At 34.5% G+C, this 20127-nt stretch overlaps 1 protein-coding gene across 1 annotated transcript in view; it reads right to left on the bottom strand.

Annotated features, from left to right (window-relative positions):
* Positions 1-19891, bottom strand: part of DNTT (DNA nucleotidylexotransferase) — a gene marked incomplete at its 5' end in the record, with an annotated part of 91583 nt that extends 71692 nt beyond the window's left edge. The window contains 3 exons of the mRNA XM_082765055.1: positions 9885-10013; positions 16142-16316; positions 19695-19891. Coding sequence (XP_082621181.1) covers positions 9885-10013; positions 16142-16316; positions 19695-19891 — 501 coding nt within the window. The remainder of the gene's footprint in view (positions 1-9884; positions 10014-16141; positions 16317-19694) is intronic.
* Positions 19892-20127: the final 236 nt, after the last annotated feature.

The following is a 20127-nucleotide window of genomic DNA, read 5'->3' on the forward strand; positions in this document are numbered from 1 at the left end:
TATATACACATATCAAACACTTTTAGAAATGAAATGAACAGATCACATGGTGGTGGAGAGGAGAGAGCTTTTTGGTTCCCTTGTGAGGAATACCGTGTTTCAAGAGAAAATAAATGTACTGTGCATGTGTGTGAGAACATGTAACATAAGAACTTCTGAAGGCTTCCAGCTGATTAGAAGCTGGAAATCTGAGTTCTTAATGAAGCCTTGCACAAAACCTCAAAAATTTTGAGGTTTTAAAGGCTGCAAAATTAAGTGGTTTCTTCTGAGATTTTCAGAGTACACCATCTCCAGAAGACACTTTGACTGTTCAAAGTATTTATCTAAAATGCATCCTGCACCTGGCTGTTAAGTATGCCCTTATGTACCACTCCAACGGTACAGGACAGGCTAGGTACAACCATAAAAAAATATGATCAGTAAGCCTTGCAAAGCTCCTGCACTGCATAGGGTCTTGCATCCCTGCAGGAGATCCCATTTCTTCCTCATCAGTCTCTCAAGAGCAGCTACCTGATCCCAGCCTTGAAAAGGCCATACGTCCTGCTATATTTATGAGTTGTTGTATATCCTCCTTGTCTTCCAGCTTACTTCTGTTTCTTCTTTGACCCATGAGACATTACAAAACAATAAAGAGCTGTCTCTCAGTGTGCATCTGCCTGCAATTACACTTCACTGAGCTATAGTTCAAGTGTCTCTTCAGAAAAGTTTTAAGAATAAGGATACATAATTACCCTGTAATACAGATACCAAAAGACAGCAAATGACTTACTAAACTAATGACTGCAATGGATAGTAGAAGGGAAAAAATTAAGCAGTTTTTCCTATGCTTAGTGTTTATGGGAACAATGTTCATATTGAGGCTTAGATTTTGTTTCATTTCTGATTAAGTCCATCTTTATATAATTTAAACAAAAACAACAACAACATTTTGCTTTTTTTTTTCTTTGCATTAGTGTGCTTTATATTGAAAGATAAAGCCACATAACCTACAGTACTTGCACGTTCTAGTTATTATATGTATAATACTTCCAGGTGAGCTAGAGTAAGTTCCTCCCTCACTAACCGAGGTGATGACAGACCCAGTGAAATGGTTCCATCGTTACCTCCACAAAACTGAGAACAACATCTGTCATCCCGCACTGAAGGAATACAGCCTGATTTATACAACAAAAACACACTTGAGCTACAATCATTTAGATCGTTAAACATGAAGAACTTTTACAGAGTGAATGTAGATTACTTCCATATTACATTTAATTCAGTTTAGTCAGTTCTAGAAAAATAAATCATCTGATACATTGTTCAGATTATAAACTTTATGGTCTCATTGAATCAAAATGAAAGACTTAATCAAAATCTTGAAGTAAATATCTCTACTAACCATAGGATTTTCAAAGCTTTTATCTCAAATAAAAACCTGAGATCTTAATTGGATTGGTATCTCTTTAAAAGAAATACATACCTTAGATGAACAAAAATTCTCCTTTTTTGGAGAATTCTCCAGTTTCTCCTTTTTTTTCTGTGCTACCGTATTAAAGCATTTTGCATCTTCACATCTGTAGAAAATGTTATCAGAATACTGAAGCAGACATTTACTCAAGGTTTACTTTCCCTTTTAGGGTTGTTTGTTTTCACTGTTGTCTGGTTCTTTCTTTACTCACAGTTAACATGTAGTCAACTAGCAGTACCTTCTGCATCTAATTTATCAGCTCCTCTGTGTGATATCTGTTAATATTGCTATAAGCCATTAATGCAACAGTTGATCTGTACTGGAGCCTATCTGTTGAAATAGCTTTATTTTCTTTCCTCCTCTAGGATAGGAAATCCCAGACAAACCAGTTTATCTTCAAGGAATAGCTCATACATAAGTTCTATTTTGTTGGATTGGTTCTCAAAGACTTCCCTGAAGCAAATAGAGTCCTGGTTTCTGAGTGAACACTTGCTTATTAAGACCCTTAAAGAAATAATCAAGTCTTTGAGAGTTAGGGATTATTAAGTAATTAATCTCTGAGGATCTCTGTCCATCTCACCAAAGGAATCCACCCCTTAACTGAATACTTATTTATCAGCTATTTATCAGCTTAGTAAGTGCTGTGCCATTTTCATAACAAATCATAAAGACCTCTTTGAGAGAGAGAGCTGTTCAGCAAGATGCTTGATCTGGAAGTTTCTGCCACTATCTACGTTCAACTAGCCCTCTGGAATAAGGAATTGAAGGGGTCAGATGTTTCCTCCTCTTTCTTTTTTTTTTTTTTTTTGTTTTTGTTTTTGTTTTGTTTTTTGTTTTTGGGAGGGGAGGAGGGATATGAGGGGGTGGGATGGGCAGTTGTTCTTCCAAGTTCTTTTTGTTCTTTATCAGCTTCAAAGATCCTTTCCTACCATTTAGGAAAATTAAGATACTACTTTTTGCTTTAAGTGATGTTTACATTTCCAGTCACAAAATTGTGATTACCTTTCCCTTCTTTTCCTCTCTTTGCAACAAATGTACATGAATGCTCAAAAAAGAAGTGTTTGGTAATAAATGTCTAAGTGCAGCTTAACCCTAACAGAATTAATCAGGAGACAGAACCAAAAAGTTATAGGTGTTCTAAAATAATCTATACAAACACATAGAAAACAATTCTTGTAAGTACCTGCTCAGCAGGAAGTAGTAATGACAGACTAGCAAAGTCATCTTGATTAGAAAGCTCAAAAAGTCTAGGAAAGTTTCTTCTCAATCCCAATAGGAGGCTGCTCCTGTGGGCATTTAAATAGACTTATTCTACACTGAAGAATAAACCATCAGGATAAACATGTCTGTATATATCAGTACCACTGCTGATTTAGAGAGGTACTAGCCCCCTTCTACTGGTGGGTGGGCAATTTTCAGAAAAGATATGTCACCACCATTACTGGAAAATGCAATCACATGTAGCATTTTACTCAGAGACTGTTGACAGTCAATGAGAAAATATAATCAAGGCATTTTTGTCATTCTAGTTTGCATTATTCAGTGTTTTCCTGCCTTTGCAGAGTTCATTAAGCCATTTTAAATAAACAGTTAAATAGTATTGAATATGTATTTTTCCCCATACAAAACACTGCCTGCAAATACACCAATTAATTACAAATCTGCCTTTTTACATGAAACTGCTTTTAACATTCTTTTTGATAAAATCTTTCTGCTTTAAGAAAAAGAAAGCAACTGATTTCCAAGTGGAGTTGCAGTCTATTCAGTCTTATAGTCTATACTGGATAATATTCCAGAGGAGAAAAGCACGTGACACTCGTATTAGCTGAGAAAAAGCTTGCAGTCTATAAATCACTGGTAAAATCTATTTACAGTGATATAAAAACAAAAGTTACTGACCTCTACATTATTCTAAACCTTGGTACTTTATACATTAAGCACCTTGCCAACTTCTTTATCAGTTAGATGAATACACAGATTGCCTGTTTCAAAGATACTGGTGCAACAGGAAACTAAATTTCTAAGATTTCCAACGTGTGGGATTTTAATTCTCTCCTGAGTATTCTGCAGAGGCTACTTTAATTAAATGTGAAAGATAGCTGGGCTACACTTCAGCTCTTTATTTTGTTTTTTAAACCTTTTTACTGAAAATTTTCCATCTCTGCCTGAAACTGTGGAATGTGCACTGGTGAGACAAGGGCTGTGGAAATATTTGAGGATAGAATAGGCTTCAAGATCCAAGCTGGTCAGATGTAAAACCACACAGAGATTTTGATGAATTATGTTAAAAATAATGAATGGGCTGACAGAAATTGTGAGACTTATTCAATGTTTGGTATTTAAGACTTAATATAAATAAAATACCAAGAACAAACAAACAAAAAAATTACAAGTAATCATCTTGCACAGGTAAAAATGTACTCTAAAATATTAGATTACAAATGCTAAAAATCACACTCAGATCCGTTCCCCTACTACTTGCAAAAGTCTTTAATAACCTGTCTAAAATTTTGCAAGAACAGAAATTTCCAATATTAAAGTGGAATATATAATAAGATAGGTATTTTGAGAAAATATTTTAAATCTAATTTATTTTGCAAGGAAAGCATTACGGCTTCTTGCACAGGACACTTGTCTTATTTCCATGCCTCTATCCACTCTTCTTCTGCCATATGACCTTGGAAAGCTGCTTCAAATCTCCCTGCCATTGTTTCCCTTGCTATCTTTCATTTGCTGTCTGCTAGGGCTGTGAACTCTCCAGGGCATGAATTGTCTTTTACAATGTGCAGCATCTCTTATAAAAAAAAAAAAAAGTCTCTGTCTTACTTGAGCCTGTAAATGCTACTGCTACACAAATTAAAAAATAACAATACCACACTTCTGTAGAGGTGAACTTAACCCACCAAAGAGCAAAAGTTTAAAGTGTGCTTAAAAATAAATAAATAAATAAATAAGGAGAAATCCCATATGATTCAAGGACTATTATATTGAGAACAATTTGATATAAATTGCTTTTCGTCTCAATCACTGTTTTACACTCCAGGTTTATTTAGTACATTGTAAATCTGAGGGATGGCTTCTAGTTATCATAACATTGCTGTTGCTAGTATTTGGTGTCTATTAAAAACTGACTAAAGTGATTTAAAAAAGATTTTGAATAAAGAATCCATTCAAATAATGTTGTTCTCACTTTCACCAGTATAAATCTTAATTTCAAGAGTCAATGGAAAGAGACACAGAGTGTGCATACATACCTTTTATATACACAGAGACAAAATACTTCCAAGTTTTTATTTCAAGGAGGATTAAGGAATTTGAGTCAACCTGTAGAATTGACTAAAGGGATTTCCAGCTAAATAAAGTAATCTATTTTTGCTCAGTCTGATTTTTTTTTTCCTGACTTTTTGGTATTTGAACTGAACAGAAGAAAAAAAAAAAAAAAAAAAAACAAAAACAATACTCACCCAGTGCCCATGATTTTATCATGTCACGTTATATCAATTGGAGAAACAAAGTCACTGAGAGATGGAGAATAACAGTAATAGCATAATGTGTATCTTAATGGGCATGATCTTAGAGTCATTGTACACACATGTGCTAGAAATAAATGTTAATTCCAGCTGCTCGTCATATTAACCAACAGCAACAGGTTCAGTTCTTACAACAGAGTAGCACTCTTGAGAAGTTTGCTTTTTTTTTCACATGATATGAAAGAAAAGAGGACATTTGTGAGAAAAAAATTTGCTGATAGAGCACAACAATGCAGAGAGGTTGTCAATCATGTAACACTGCCCTTGAGCAGAAAAAATTGTACAGTGTAATGAGAAAAAAAATGTTAAAGTATATTACCCTTTTTAATATGGTCAAACAAAGCAGCATAGGATTGATGAAAACATGCAAATTTGGGTTGCCAAGAAGTGCAGGTATTCTATCTGTATTTTAGGAAGAAGCCTCCCACTTACCTTAAAAAATGAGAAGAGTTTCTCCTTAGATCAAGCCACTAGTTCATTTTGGATAGCTATACTCTTTACATACATTTAAAAAAAAATTGCAAATTTAATGTATTGTCCGGAGATTTTTTAAACTATGTCAGTAAGACAGTACCTGTTACTTAGAGTATGTATTCAGTTCATGGCTTTCTCCCTACAGAGCTCCCAAGTTCATCATAAAATTAAAGCTGAGGTTCTCCTGAGGTCTGATTTAAAACAGAATAAAAATAAGGGCTTGAGCCACTGACAGAACTCATTTCTTTAGCTACAAAAAGAGAAAATAAAAGAGGGATTTTTTTTTCTCTAACAGAGTGGAAAGGAAACCAGGCATCTTTCCCATGTTAAGCATTCATATTCTCATTACCGTGAGTAACAGCCAAAGTAGAGTAACACTCAGTAGCATTAGCAATAAGCCTCAGAATCACAGAAACATTTGCCTCTGACTTAATTTGTTTCTTCTGTAAGAATTAAATTGTATTTTCCTCACAGAAGAATGTATTTCTGAATTTTATTGCAGTCTGGTATTAATATTCAAATCTAACAGTCCCTCTCGGGTAAAACAGAATGACTCCATTTATTTTACCACATGAAAACACAATGGAGCCCCCAAGTGTATATTTTTAGTGGGAGAGGGGGAGGATGGCCATCTATTTATATCTATATGGAGGATGGCTATCTATTTATATCTAGATATCTATTTAAATGTGAGGAAAAGAATAATATTGTAATAGCATTAAAAAAAAATAGCATTAATGTTTAAGACAAACATAAAATAAACATGTTAATGTACAGGCTCTGGTAAAATGATTTACCCCTTTGTTTTGCATCTTCACTCATCTGAACAGCTACATTTCAACTGTTAGAGTCCAGGCTACACATTCAGGTGCACTCCTGAATCATCCAAATCACTAATGCCATGGCAGTAGTTCTCAACCTGTGAATCATGAGGCCACAGTATGTGATGCACAGTGATCCAAAGACTACATGAGGACCCCACAAGTCTGAACTGCTTACATTTCTCCTTCGTAAGCTGCCACATAATGCCACTGTTTCATCCTTGGCATGTAATTTGACATACTCAATCTATTAACACAAACAACAGGACCTCCTGAGCTACTCGAGCCTCAGAAAAATAAATGGGGGGGGGGGATTTGCCCCACAGTGAACATATTCATGAAAACTTCACATCTGCACCATTTATGCCAACCCTGCTTTATTTTCTTCTATGATGTAAAATTGATTTGTTGTAACTTTCTGTATATTATTTCCTGGATCTTGGACAATAATGAAAACATGGAACAGCTGAACACAGAGGCTGTGTTTAGCATGCACTAAACCACCACATTGTCCTCATGATATCTCATCAAATATCTCTGCCATTTGATTTTCATAAATGGCTTTTTTTCATAATATATATATAGAACAGAATCCAAGATTCAAACTGATCACTAATTACAGTTATTATCTCAAAAAATCAAGTCTCCAGCAGTGTCTCTCACAAGAAGCTAGCACATTCACAGCCTCATTGTCTCCACATCACTACTACATTAGCAACTGTTCTCTTGCTCTTATGAAGAGAGAAAAAGATGTCAAAAGTTAACTACTATGCTATTTTAAACACAGATACTACACATTCAGAAGAGGATTTTGATACAGGGTACCAGGGCAAAGCCCAGTAAGAGGAAGAACCAATAAGTTCATCCAAGAATGCATAAGCACATAATAGCTCTGTGCCCCTCTAATAGGCAAGATCAAAACCCCAGTATTTTCAAGCTAAGCAAAGAAAACAGAAAATCTGTAAGAAAAAGGAACAACTCTGTCTCACACAATAAAGTTTTTATAACAAAATACTATCATCAAAACATAATTCAGGATGGATTGGACCCCATTTTCAGGATGTACAGCATCGAGCCAGGGAAAATCTGTCATTTAATGGTTGGCTGCCCACAGCATGCACAAGTGAATTATACCAATGCTTCAGTGCATTTGCTAAGTGCTTTCACTGAAAAATCTGTTGGAACACTTTTATTCAAGAACATGAATTACAGGTTTAATACAAGACCCACAGAACAGCAAAAAATGAAAGTCTGACTCCCATGACATTATGCAGACAAACTGGCAGGTCTCTACGGAATGGGCTGACTCTTGCAGTCCATAAACACCAAAGCCTTCAACTGTCACTGCAAGCTTTGGTTGTGAGGAAAAAGACCAACAGCCCTAAGGAGTTACATTATGACTTTCAAGATGCAGATGCTAGACAGCTAGACAGACTCATATGCATTATCAGTTTGTCCAGTGCCACCTCCAGAAATAAAATACAGCATAAAATAAGAGCAGTTTCTCCCGAAGTAGGAGGATGAAAAACTGACACCTTTGTCACTACAAAACCTAATTTCTACCCAGACCCAGAAATGTTTGATGTATAGGAGAACAGAAGGGAGTCTCAAACTGCACTGCTTCTAATGTGTTTAGCTCAATTCATTTATCAAATACAAGTTGTAGTCTGACATTAAGGCTGCTGCAATGATAAACGTGGAAGTAATTGAGAATCTGCCTCTCTGTTGAATCATAGGTATAACAGGAAGCGCTCAATAAATATTTTGCTGTTATCATGGTTTTCCACTGAAGTTTGAACTGAATCTTGGACTATATTCAGTAATTCAACAGTTTAAAGACAAACTATATATTCAAAAAAGTTATAGTACTCATTGTCTGAAAATGGAAAAATACTGTTAGAATTTGCAAGAGATTAGATATTTTAAAATAATAAAATTAATTTTAAAACATATCTTTAAAAAAAGGCAATACATTTTTCTGGATCTTTTTGTGGCCAATATCTTAAAGAACTAAAAATCATTACAACTTCATGCCTTGTAGGAGTAGGCATTGTATATTGCCATTATCCATCACAATTACTTTAATTGTTTGTCTTCTGAATGGACTGACAAATAATGTCTTAATATAGAAAATTCAACAAGGAGCTATACACTTTCAGAACTACCACCGCATTCCACTGTTGTAAGCAAGTGTAGAACTAAGGCACTTAACTCTTACCTCTCCATGAATGCCACATTTTATGGTATCTTTGGACCATACTACATCTTTCCTTATGGCAGCGTGAATTTAGATTTTGTAAAAAATGAAAAAGAATTGCCACTTCCAGGAGGCTAAATGATAAGAGCAATACACAGCCTTGCTTTTCTAGCAGGATGAGACACAGTAGCCATTTCAAAAGCAGCAGTTTTTGTAATGCTGGAGGCATTCGGGCTGGAAGGGACCTCAGGAGATCTCTAGTCCAACCTCATGGGTCAAAACTGAATTCTGGTCAGGTTACTAAAAAGGTAATTTTTTTAAGTAAAGAAACGGTTTAATCTACTTGAGTACCATAAATGCTATTATATAATTGGTATAATTGGTGATTTCAAAGAATTGCTACAAGGCAAAATTCAGGTTAATTTGGTGTATTCCCAGACCAAGACATGTGGTCTAGCTTAGCTTTAGTTCTGAATTCCCATATTTACATGGTAAAGGATTTTTATTGCCAAATTACTGTTTTCTGTTGTTTTTCTTTTTATATGAATCTTACAAGCATTTACCAGTAAGGTTTGCATGTATTTATAGGCACACATACACAAAGTAAAAGCATAAAAATTATAAACAATAACAAAATAAATCATAAAACTTTAGGCAGATGAGGAGGTGTTTCGTGTTATAGTCAAAATATCAGCCAGATTTGTTCAGACTAAATTACATTAGAGTTTCTATGTTAAATGTTTCCTATTGAACAGTCTAGAGCCAGCCAAGAGGAGCCATTAGGCAAAATAAGTTAAGAGGAGCCTGAGACATCCCAGGATCTTCATGCCTACTGAACTGTGTAATGGTAAAAGCATTAAATAGGATATATGACAGTTTTTAAGGTACCTGTTTAAATGAATAATGTAAGGATTTTTTCATGTTAAAGTAATTGCACTGTTCACTCAATCTGTTTTTGCAATTAAGCAACTGTAGAAATCTGAAGCTTATAACCACACTCAGAAGAACTGAACACCTGGGCAAACGAGAAGGGAGCAGAGCAATTGTGAAGTATCTTGGACTGACCTAAACTAAAATTTGTTAATCACTATTTCCATCTTGTTAAATAATAAAGGCCAAAATAAATTTTCAGAATGTTATTCTAACATTTGTTTTAAAAATTCACGTGTTTACAAGCTATTAGTGTTTTTAAAGATCCACAGTGTTAAGCTTTCAGTATTGCTGAAATGATGTAATTAAGTTCTCACTCAATTTTAATTTAAAAGTTGCAGATTTATAACTTCTTTAATTACTGTAATTGTGCTGTTTAACTCATGAATTTGCTGAAGGTGCCACAGATAGTATGGACACAAGTACTCTATTAATTATTTTACTTATCCTAGTTTTTAATTCATGGATGGAATATGTCTTACCGTGAATTTCTTGTTGCAGTTATTTAAAGTTGTTTTCCTTTGACATGAATACTGAGATACTTTGCTTGCAGTGAACAATGGCACTTCTGATTCAGGTGTATTCAAAGTAGGATACCGATCTGCTTGTTCCTAATAAGAATAAACAAAGGAGGGTCACAGGGTAGCACATCTGCCAAATAGCTTAAAATAACAAAAATATATTCCTTGAGCCCGAAATGCGTATCTTTTAATATGGTTAGAGAATAATAATGCTCTTACCACCTTCCTAGGAAAAAAATATTTAATTTCACATTAGCTTCATTGACGTTAAAAGTTTATCTTAATTTCTTCATATCTTTCATTTTGAATTCTTGCAGAAAGTTTTCAATGGCACTGTCAAACATCTCTCTACATGTGAATACTATTGTTATTGAAGTATAATTTTAAAACTACAAAAAGTAATAAGGTTGAAAGAACAGAACTTTTCTTTCCATAAATCACTAGATGATTCAATACAAAATCAGGGATGTTACAGAAGGAAAAAAAAAAAAAAAAAAAAAAAAAAAAAAGATGCACAAATAACTGACTTTTTTTTTGTCTGTATCTAGGTTCAGTGGTTGACATTTATATGACTTTAAAAACCACACTCTCTTCTTGTAGCCAAAACAAAACTTTTTGGTTTGGATTGTATTTATTCAACTAAATGTTCTATTTTTTTCATTATAAAAAAATATGAAATATTTACAAGCAGCCATAGAAGAATCATCTCCATGCTTTCATCCAACAGCCAGTGCTTGCCTTATGATGACTAAATATATATGTATGAGTATCCTGATCAGTGAGCAATTGGAAAAGACAACCTGGCAGCATCTTTTCTGCTGCTTTATATTTCCAGTCCTTTAATTCCTTTGCTTTCAGTGGAAGTGACCAAATCTGAAATATTTTGGAAACACTCAAAGTGTTCTCAGCATTTCTGTGAATTTTTTGCTATTTGTCATTTTGTCTAAAAAACATTGGCAGATCTGTCAAAAACTTAATGCATTCCACCATCCAAAAACCACAGGGAAATCTTTCAACAAGAAAAAAAAAAATACATATCACACAGATACACTGAAAAAATGTTTACCCCAACAATGGAGTGATAACCCTTTCCTCCCCTTTATCAAAAAGAAACGCAGGCATAAAGATAACATCTGTGCTAGGCAAACCTAGAAATATGTGTATGTGCCCCCTACACACACAACATATAATTTCACGCTAAATTGCCTTTGTATCTGATTCAAAGCAGTTAAATAATAGTATTCACACACACAAGACATTTGCTTGCATAGCTGAAGGAACAGTGAATTATATGGCAGTCTTCATAGTATATGCTGAAAGGAAGGAAGTTATTTTATATGTAAGACCTCTCTTGAGAATAACCAAAATGGTTTTCAGTCAGGATCAACAGCACTACTCATCCACTCTTGCACACTTTCATGAATTATACTTAGCAATTGATTTTAAATCATATAAACTATGATTGATTACGGTTAATATGCTGCTTGAAATGATAGTGCCAGCTGAAAAAACTGGGAACGAAAAGCATGTTACTGAATAGAATATATAATAAGCCGCTATCTTCATTAGCACACAGACGTGTTATCTAAGAACAAGAGCCCTTATGTAACATTACCTGGCATTGTAGACTGAAAAATAAATGCAGAAACTATGTATTTAAGAGGTTTATAGACTAGCACATAAACATTCTGTTCCTGCCTTAGCAAAGTTATTTGAGTGTTTTTCTTAATCAGCAGTGGTTATACTTTTAATTAGCAGGAGTTGATTATAATAAAAAGAAAAAAAAAAGAAAAAAGAAACGGGTTGGAAATCAACAGCAAAGATGTCTAGCAAACTGCAATTACTATAATGTGATTTTTTGGGAATATTATGGTGCCTGCATAAGAACTATGGAGATAACCTCCTTTCAGCAAAACAAGATTTACAAGATTTACATTGCTTTTCAGTGGGAAGAACGGATGGGAGAACACTATTTGTACAGATTATGGAACAATCCTAAAATGTAGTTGAATGGAAATTACAGTGTATTACAAAGAATCCTGGAAACTCACATTACCTCAAAATAACGTGTAGTACTGGGAAGGAACAACTACCAATATGGTAAAAAAAAAAAAAAAAAAAAAAAAAAAAAGTAAGCATTCAAAATTCTTTTTTGCAAATATATCCATTACATTGAAGAGAAATTATGGTTAACTATATGGGGCCAGCCACTGAAAAATATCCAAACACGGACAACTTACTTGCTAGAGCTAGTGCATTTGCACCTCACATCCAGCCTACAGTAACAGTGGGTGTCACTGACATTCATTCACAGCGACATTTCCCATATGGTAGAAGCAGAAGAACGAGTCGGTACCACTAGCATTAGTTTTCACAGGCTCAGGTACAAAATTAAACTTGTAGGGGATTCCTGTGTTCTTTGTCAAATCTTTTTTTTTTTTTTTTTTTTAATACACAAAATATAATGGCATAAAGAAATAACAAAGAACGGGTGAAAATGTAGCAGCAGTGAATGAGGTGTGCAGATACTACAAACTGTGTCAGGCCACATAATTCAACAGCCAGCAGCTTTGATCCAGACAGCATTGATCAAATAATAGTCTGCTGATATCCAGCATTTTATGAAGAGAAGGCAGCTAGTTTATAAGTTTCATTTTATTTTCTGAGAAACTCTGACTTGTCAGTATGAAAGATTTCTTCCATTAGTTAGAGCCTCTCTTTCACAAGACAACAGAGTGAGACACTCAGGAAAATGTTAAATGTGACTTGCCTGTCACATGATATGGTAGGGAATCAAAAAATGTGATACTTCCTTTTCCCAATGTGGAAGGAGATCCTTTGTTTAAGGAAATAAATCTGTTTGCCTTTCAAAAGACAGAGAGGGAAGGTAAAGGGAAGAGAATAGAATAACTAACTTATAGGTCCTGTCTGAGGAAAAGGCAGAAGAGAGACAGTCACAGTTCGTGAGGCTACTGAGGATGCCAACCCACTGGTTCTTTTCTTTTCTTTTTTCCCTCTGAAATATTCCCCTCTACCTCTGCCTTTTCTATAACCCAGGAAACAGAACTACTTTCTAGCCTGGGGATGTCTTCACATACTTTTTGTTGTTCCTGTGATGCTACTGTCCAGAAAACCCATCTGCTTGTGGAAAGGAAGGTATCTCTTCACTTAAAGATATCAGTGGGACAAAATCATTCCTCAAGCTGAGAACTATTTAGATTTCCATTTAAAACAGGTATTCTGCTTCAACACTTCTGTAGCCTATGGAATAAAATGATGGCTTATGATTATAAAAGCCAACTGTTACCAAGAATTCAGACCAGCCTAGATGTGGTCACCCAGCCTTTATACTCTATAAATCATTTTAGCATCAGAGCATCTCTCCAATCATTCACAATCATAGAAAGATGTCCTTTAATGACTATTATAATTAATGTTAGCTAATGGTCTGTAACTCTGGCTTTATTCCTCATTTTGCATGGAGGACATTTCTTTTCTGCAATGCATTAAAACAAATGTCCTACAGGAAGAACACCTTCCAAATAAGCTACTACAAGACCCAAAAGATGCACTTATGTTGCTATTGATATTAATGGGAATTTTACCATGAACTCACATCCAATGAGATTTCACCCAAAACATTCAACCATTCAATCAATTTCTTTTTCCTCAAAATGAGCCAAATGTTTGTTAGTTCATTTTCATTTCACATTGTACAAGACTGACATAATGGAGCAAATTTTTTTTAGGTGAAATTACAATTAAATTACATACATGTATGTACAAGTTTAGTCTAGTACTTAAAAAGAATATTAACCTGATCTTCAATCCTTATTTGTTGTCAGGAAAAAAAATAAAAAAATAAAAAAAAAATCAGTGACACTGAAATATTAAAATTATTTTTTAAATTATCTAAAGTTCTAGAATTCTTTTCTCTTCCTTGTTTGATTGCTCTACAAAAATGTTTATAATTTGAGAGCCACTATATAATTAAGACTGGTCTCAACTATAAGCTTTAAAGTGAATGCTACAGCTGTCACTGGCTTGCTAATTGCACTCTACATTTATAAGCATGAAATCTTTGTTTCTATAAAAATAGAAACAGCCAGTCTCCAAGTATAATCATGATCTCCTGACAGTGCTGCTACTTTTTTTCAGAAGTTTCTGCTCTAATAGTATTCCAAAAGGAATTTTATATATATAAAATAATACATAATTCTTTTATAACAATATATATTATACTATATAAATTATATTATATAAATTATATTATACATAAATTATTTTATATATTATATAATTATATATAAATTATTATATTATATGTTAAGGTCTTCTCATTAATTGATTATTATTATTATTATCATAATTATTATTATAACAACAATAATAATAAGTTTTAGCACAGTTGGAGACATTCTGGAGAAAGATGAAGGCATTTCTTGCATTGAAAAGGGAAAATATATTTCCCATAATACCGGAATGCATAGGTTTTCAAAGACTGCTAAAATTAAGAATGCGCATAAAAAGTATTTTGGATTAATTTTTAATCCTAATGTAAATCTCTCAGCAAAGTTCACAAGATGTTGTTCATATTTAGAGATGTTTTTGCATTCCCGATATTTATATTTTCATAAATATAGCTTTTTTTCTGTGAGATTACACAGTGCAGTATTTACAAGGTTAGTTTTTTTTCCTGCTTTGCATTAATTTCTTTAGTATATTCTTCCTTCAGCAGATTCACTGGAAATATTACAAATATACCGCAAAAGTACTTCCTTGGAAGGACTGCAAATATAAACATATTCTGTTACAGAATTATGCCGCATCTGAGGGCGACAGCTCCATCTGGTGTATTTATTTTTTTTATTATTATTATTATTTTGGAAGTGTTATTAAACAGTAATTCCTATAAATAAAGTCCTGTGGAACAGCTTCTGGCAATGAAATATGACTTAAAAATGAATCAGAATCTACATGCTTTATTGGTAAAGGGTGATATTTATAAATCATTCTTCTTACTTTAAAAATCAGAAGAAGAAAACAGTGAGATATTGTATTGAATATTGTATTAATATTCAGGCATCCTATGCCTAGCAAGAGATTGCATACTGCACCTTTTGTGGTACCAGTATTCACAGTTATCATTTTGAAGCAGGGTCATTGTTCACACAGAACCTAATCCAGGCCCTCTGAAATCAGCAGGAAACCTTCACTTCAGAGAAGCATTAGACTAGACTTCTAACTCTCCTGATGCATTAATTAATTTCTTCACCAGTCCATGTCCAATCCATTGGCAGCACAAGGCTCACATGATTGCAAGACAAGGGAAGGTGTTAACCCTGGCACAGCGCAGTATCTATTTCATGGCCCAGTGGCATGTGCTATTGTCGCGCTGTGCACAGCACTTGTGGACATCACTGGGCACTGTTGTTATTTACAGTCTGTGCTGGGGGTACTGCATATCAGTGTTTCACACTATGCCCCAATTTGAGAAATAAGAACATAATTTTGACAGATATAGTTCTCAGGAAAGTGTCGTCATCCATTGCTTCAAGGTCAAACACTGTTCACTGAATAATCAGCCTGCAATTCATAATAGCGTCCAACTTGCTGCTCCCATTGAGAGATAATGAAATATAATGATACCTTTATTCCATATCACAGTTTTACTCTATGGTGCCAACTTTGTAAATGTATGTCCACAAACTGCAGCAGCCTTGATTTCAGAGTTCTTTCAAGGGCTAGCAGTTACCTGATCACTTCTGAACAGCAAAAGTTCTAACGTTTTTGTATTATTTTGAAGATGGAAAGTATTCTAGCAGAAGCCCATGAAAATGCATTCAACTCAGTGGGACATTTACCATGATGTTGAAGTATTGGTGGAAACACCAAAGTACCACAACAAAAGTATGAAGTTTATTGACGGATGTTTCCACTTTAATAGCATATGGTTATTATTTCAGTTTGTAACGTGAGAGCACAGTAACAGCATTACCAGACACTAATATTTGGCTGTTCGAAAAGGTATAGAATATCTTCATCTTAATTTATTAAAACCGTGAATTACTTATATAACTGTAGAACAAAATGTATTTAAATAATGAAATTGTACTACAATATGATTATGTATGTATATAGGTTAAAAAATAATAGTAATTTAATCACAGTCATTCATTTTAAATGACACTGCATTCACACTGAACGATCTGTCTTACCGTGAGGCGATATTTCATTTCTGAATCAACTGGTCTTCCCGCTTCCATGCAGGCTGTGAGCCATGAAATATCCAGTAATTCAAACCTGGAGCTGTCACCCACAGCCTGTCCTCTCAGCCAGTCCAGCACTTCTAGGTAAGAGTTGTTCTCAGCCACAATGTGAGTGACAGAATCACTATCAAGAAATACAGAAAAAGAAGTTTTCTTTTCTTTCTAAACCCAACTGTACACAGCTATGGAACTGCTATTTTTGTATTTACCTCCCACACACTACCTGAAAATTGCTGTATATATTATATGTTAGGATGTGGGAAGAGGATGCTTTTTCATATCACAATATGTCTATACCAGTCACTGAATCTGCTTTGAGGAAAAACTTTAGCCTGACAACTCCTGTAAGTGCAGCATTTTATTTCTTTTGGCATCATTTGACTGCTGTAAGTCTATCTTATTACACATCTTTTTGCAAATGAAAATATTTGGCTTGCACAAGCCATATTATAATGAAAAGGCTGCTTTACAATACCTGACAACCTGCCTCCCAAGATTCCCAGTCAATGAAGAAAAGCTTTCCAGTATTCAAAATTCTATTAACAATCATTTTTTAAAGATTTGCAGCTAGTAATATTTTTTGGAAATTTAATTTTTCACTACTTACATTAAGCTACTGCCAAAGGTTCATAAGCTAAATCTGACAAATTATGCACTGCATCTAAAGAGCGCTTTTTTGCTACTAAGATGCCAGTCTCTTACAAGACTGATATCCTAGTTTAGCTAGTATAAAAAATTTCAGTGAGTTTTGGCTCAATAAATTATTTAGCGGTTATGTGTACATTGCTTATAAATATGGTAGCAAGAAGTTTACATACTAAATGTAGTTTGTTTTATTAGAATAACTTTTGAAAGAATTCCATGATAGTTCACGATGAAAAAGACACAGTTCAGCACCTTCTGCTAAGAAAGAATGGACAGGGGCAAAGTTTACATTTCAAGAAAAAATTGCACAGTTGGAGTGATCTGTAAATTTCTACCTGGCCCACTGATGTTCCTCAGTAAGTTTAAAAGACTACTAACTTGGTAGGAAGATTTAAGAGTGCACTTCCAAGTGTTTCCCTCCACAAACACCCCAGAAGGGTGAAGTCACCCAAAAAAAAACTAACAGATAAAGGAGGAAGCTTCATTTTCATTAAACTTGTAGGACTTCAGTATCTCTGAAATCTATGTGAAAATTAACTGAAATCAGTCAACAAAGAAGCTGAAATTTTCACCATGAATTCTCCTGAGAGCAACATCCTCCATTTACAAGCCTCTGTATCCTCCTGCTAGCCCATGCTAGTGACAACTTTGTGCATGTACAGTAAATTTCAAAGGGACTTTGAGCCTGGTCCTGATTAACTTCACAGATTGCATTGCTGACCTTCCATAAAACCTGGTGAAGTTAAGCCATCAAGCCATTCCAAGACAAGGCACCACTGAAGAGATGACTGGTTTGTATGGACTTTAAAATAACCTGTGCAAACTGTTAAAGACAGATTGGCTGTACAACCTTTCAAAGCAAAATACTTCCTAGGAAACCAACAAAATCTCTTGGCCCTGTGACCCCAATTCACACTAATAATCACTAACTTTATTAAATCTCCCAGCCACAAAGACAAATGCTGAGGAGTCTTACCATAGAAAACTTATCATCTAATTCTCCAGTGCATTAATTGTACTATATTTTGGACAGATACATAATGCATAGAATACGCTATGCTTTAAAAATACAAATGATGACGCAGCATAGTGCAATTCTTTTCTCTTCATACTGTGCAACTTGAGGAACAGAGTTCATTGAAAAAAAAATGCCTAATGTATTTTAATTTTAAAGATAGCAAATCTAGGCTAGGTGACATTATGAAATATTATTGTTTTTATTACTACTTAATCCTACTAAGTTCTACTTTAATTAAACTGTCACATCCTCACTTGAGTAAAACAAAATCAGTTAGAGACATAGAACTTCTGCTTCCTGTGGTTTATTTCACTTTATATAAAATATTCATATGTAATGTATTTGTGCCAAGCTGCAGATCTGGGAATTTTGCCATCACTACACTAGCAGCAGCTGTTTAGTTGCTGTGCACCAGTTTCCTCTGGTACCTGTACAGCTGTGCCGTCTTCTTGGCACAGAATATAACAAATTAACATTTTCTCTGGCATTTAAAAAAAAAAAAAAGAAAAGAAAAAAATCAAGAGTTATACAGTTGTTTTTCACCCAGTAGCAGCTAAGCTGAAATTAAATAGCACCTCAGTTGTATACAACTTGCAGAAAGTCTGAAACATTGGCAATAAATACCTGTGTCAACAGCAGTCCAGATAAAACCCTTTAATCAGTCCTCAATGGATTGTTAATGTAGGACTTAGAAGAGCCCTTTTTTTTTTTTTTTTTTTTCCTGAAAATTCTATTAGTTTTGTATCAGACACTAATTGCCTACTTCTGTTCAATACCTGCTTAAATCTTGCTTTACAAATTATTTCTTCCTTGTTTCTTCCCTGGTCTTTCAAAGTTGATGAGACTGAAAAATCTGTGGAAATAATCTTTTAAAGGAAGGATCTAGTTGCATGCTATATGCAAAAAGATCCAGAGAAATGATCAATACTTGGTTTTCTTCCAACTTCTCAAAAAACCTACATAATGATGTAGGTTTCAGAAAACTGCATAATAACTAATGCTCATGAAAAGCAATATTTGGAGGAAGGCTTCTTTCAAAATGAATAGGTTTATCAAAAGACCACCATATTATAAGTCTGCCACTGGATTATATCTTCACCCTGAAATGCAACATCTGTGATATTTCATTCCTAGGCCTTTCCTCCAGAGCTCTGCCAGACTGTACCAAAGTGTTAGCCAGTAATTCTTAACCTCACAGCAGTGTATTACTCAGAAAAAGATTAGATATTAGAATACCAGGGATGATGTGGAGAAATGCCCTCTCAACACACCACACTTTCCATGCTGATATATTTACGTGTAATTCTTTTTCACTTCAGGTAGTGGCCACTAAATTAAAAAAAAAAAAAAAAAAAAAAAAAAAAAAAAAACTTGATATCAAGACAGAAATAAACAATGACCCATTTAGACGAGCTAGAGACATGACTCATTTCTTCCTGCAAAATTATACAAATGCACAGAAACAAATCCCATGAAAGACATTCACAAGCTCAGAGCTTAGGTTTCTTGTTTTCCATGCGAGCAGCAGCACACTGAGAAGTGCAAAGATATAAAATTGACAGACCTGTGATAAATTGGAACCATTGATTTTAGAGGTAAAAAGTAAGAGTTTTTGCTAGTCTTTGCATCTCTGCCCAGAAGGTAACAGAAATGAACTGTGCTTTAGCAATACAGAGTGAAATCCTGAAGCATCATTATACTGGGAAGAGCAAAGTATATCCACAAAATACAAAGGCAAAAAATTCAACTGCAGTCACTTGTATAACTGCATTTATTAAATTAGCATGTTTTAAGCACCATTCCTGCATGTTATTTCTACATATATAAACATTTTCCTACCTTAGTTCACTTTCTACTCTGAAACCTTTGCTTCTTGCCAGCTCCATTAAAAAGGTTCTTCTGGTCATCCCCATCTTTCTCTGCATAATAAAAATTACAAAGTTATTGAACTTTATTTCATAACTGCAGGAAAATTTGGGGGAATGCATCCCTTTCTGCCTCTTCCTCTGGGAAGCTGGAGTTCTGATCCTATCCATGATGCAAGGTAGAAATGTTTTCACTTGAAAGAAAGGGAGCTAACACACTTTCTGCAAGCAGCTGTACTTAATGTCACCACCCATTGAAGTCATTTTCCTCTGTTTCCCCTCTGAAATCAAGAACAGATGCTACATGAGCAGAAAACATTACTTCTTTTCTACCACCTAGGACTTTTGCGCAGAACTACTCCAAAGAGATGCAAATATGATATAATTGCTTAAAACAGCCATCATCC

Source organism: Aythya marila (assembly GCF_965140915.1).
Source record: "Aythya marila genome assembly, chromosome: 7".
NCBI lineage: Eukaryota > Metazoa > Chordata > Aves > Anseriformes > Anatidae > Aythya > Aythya marila.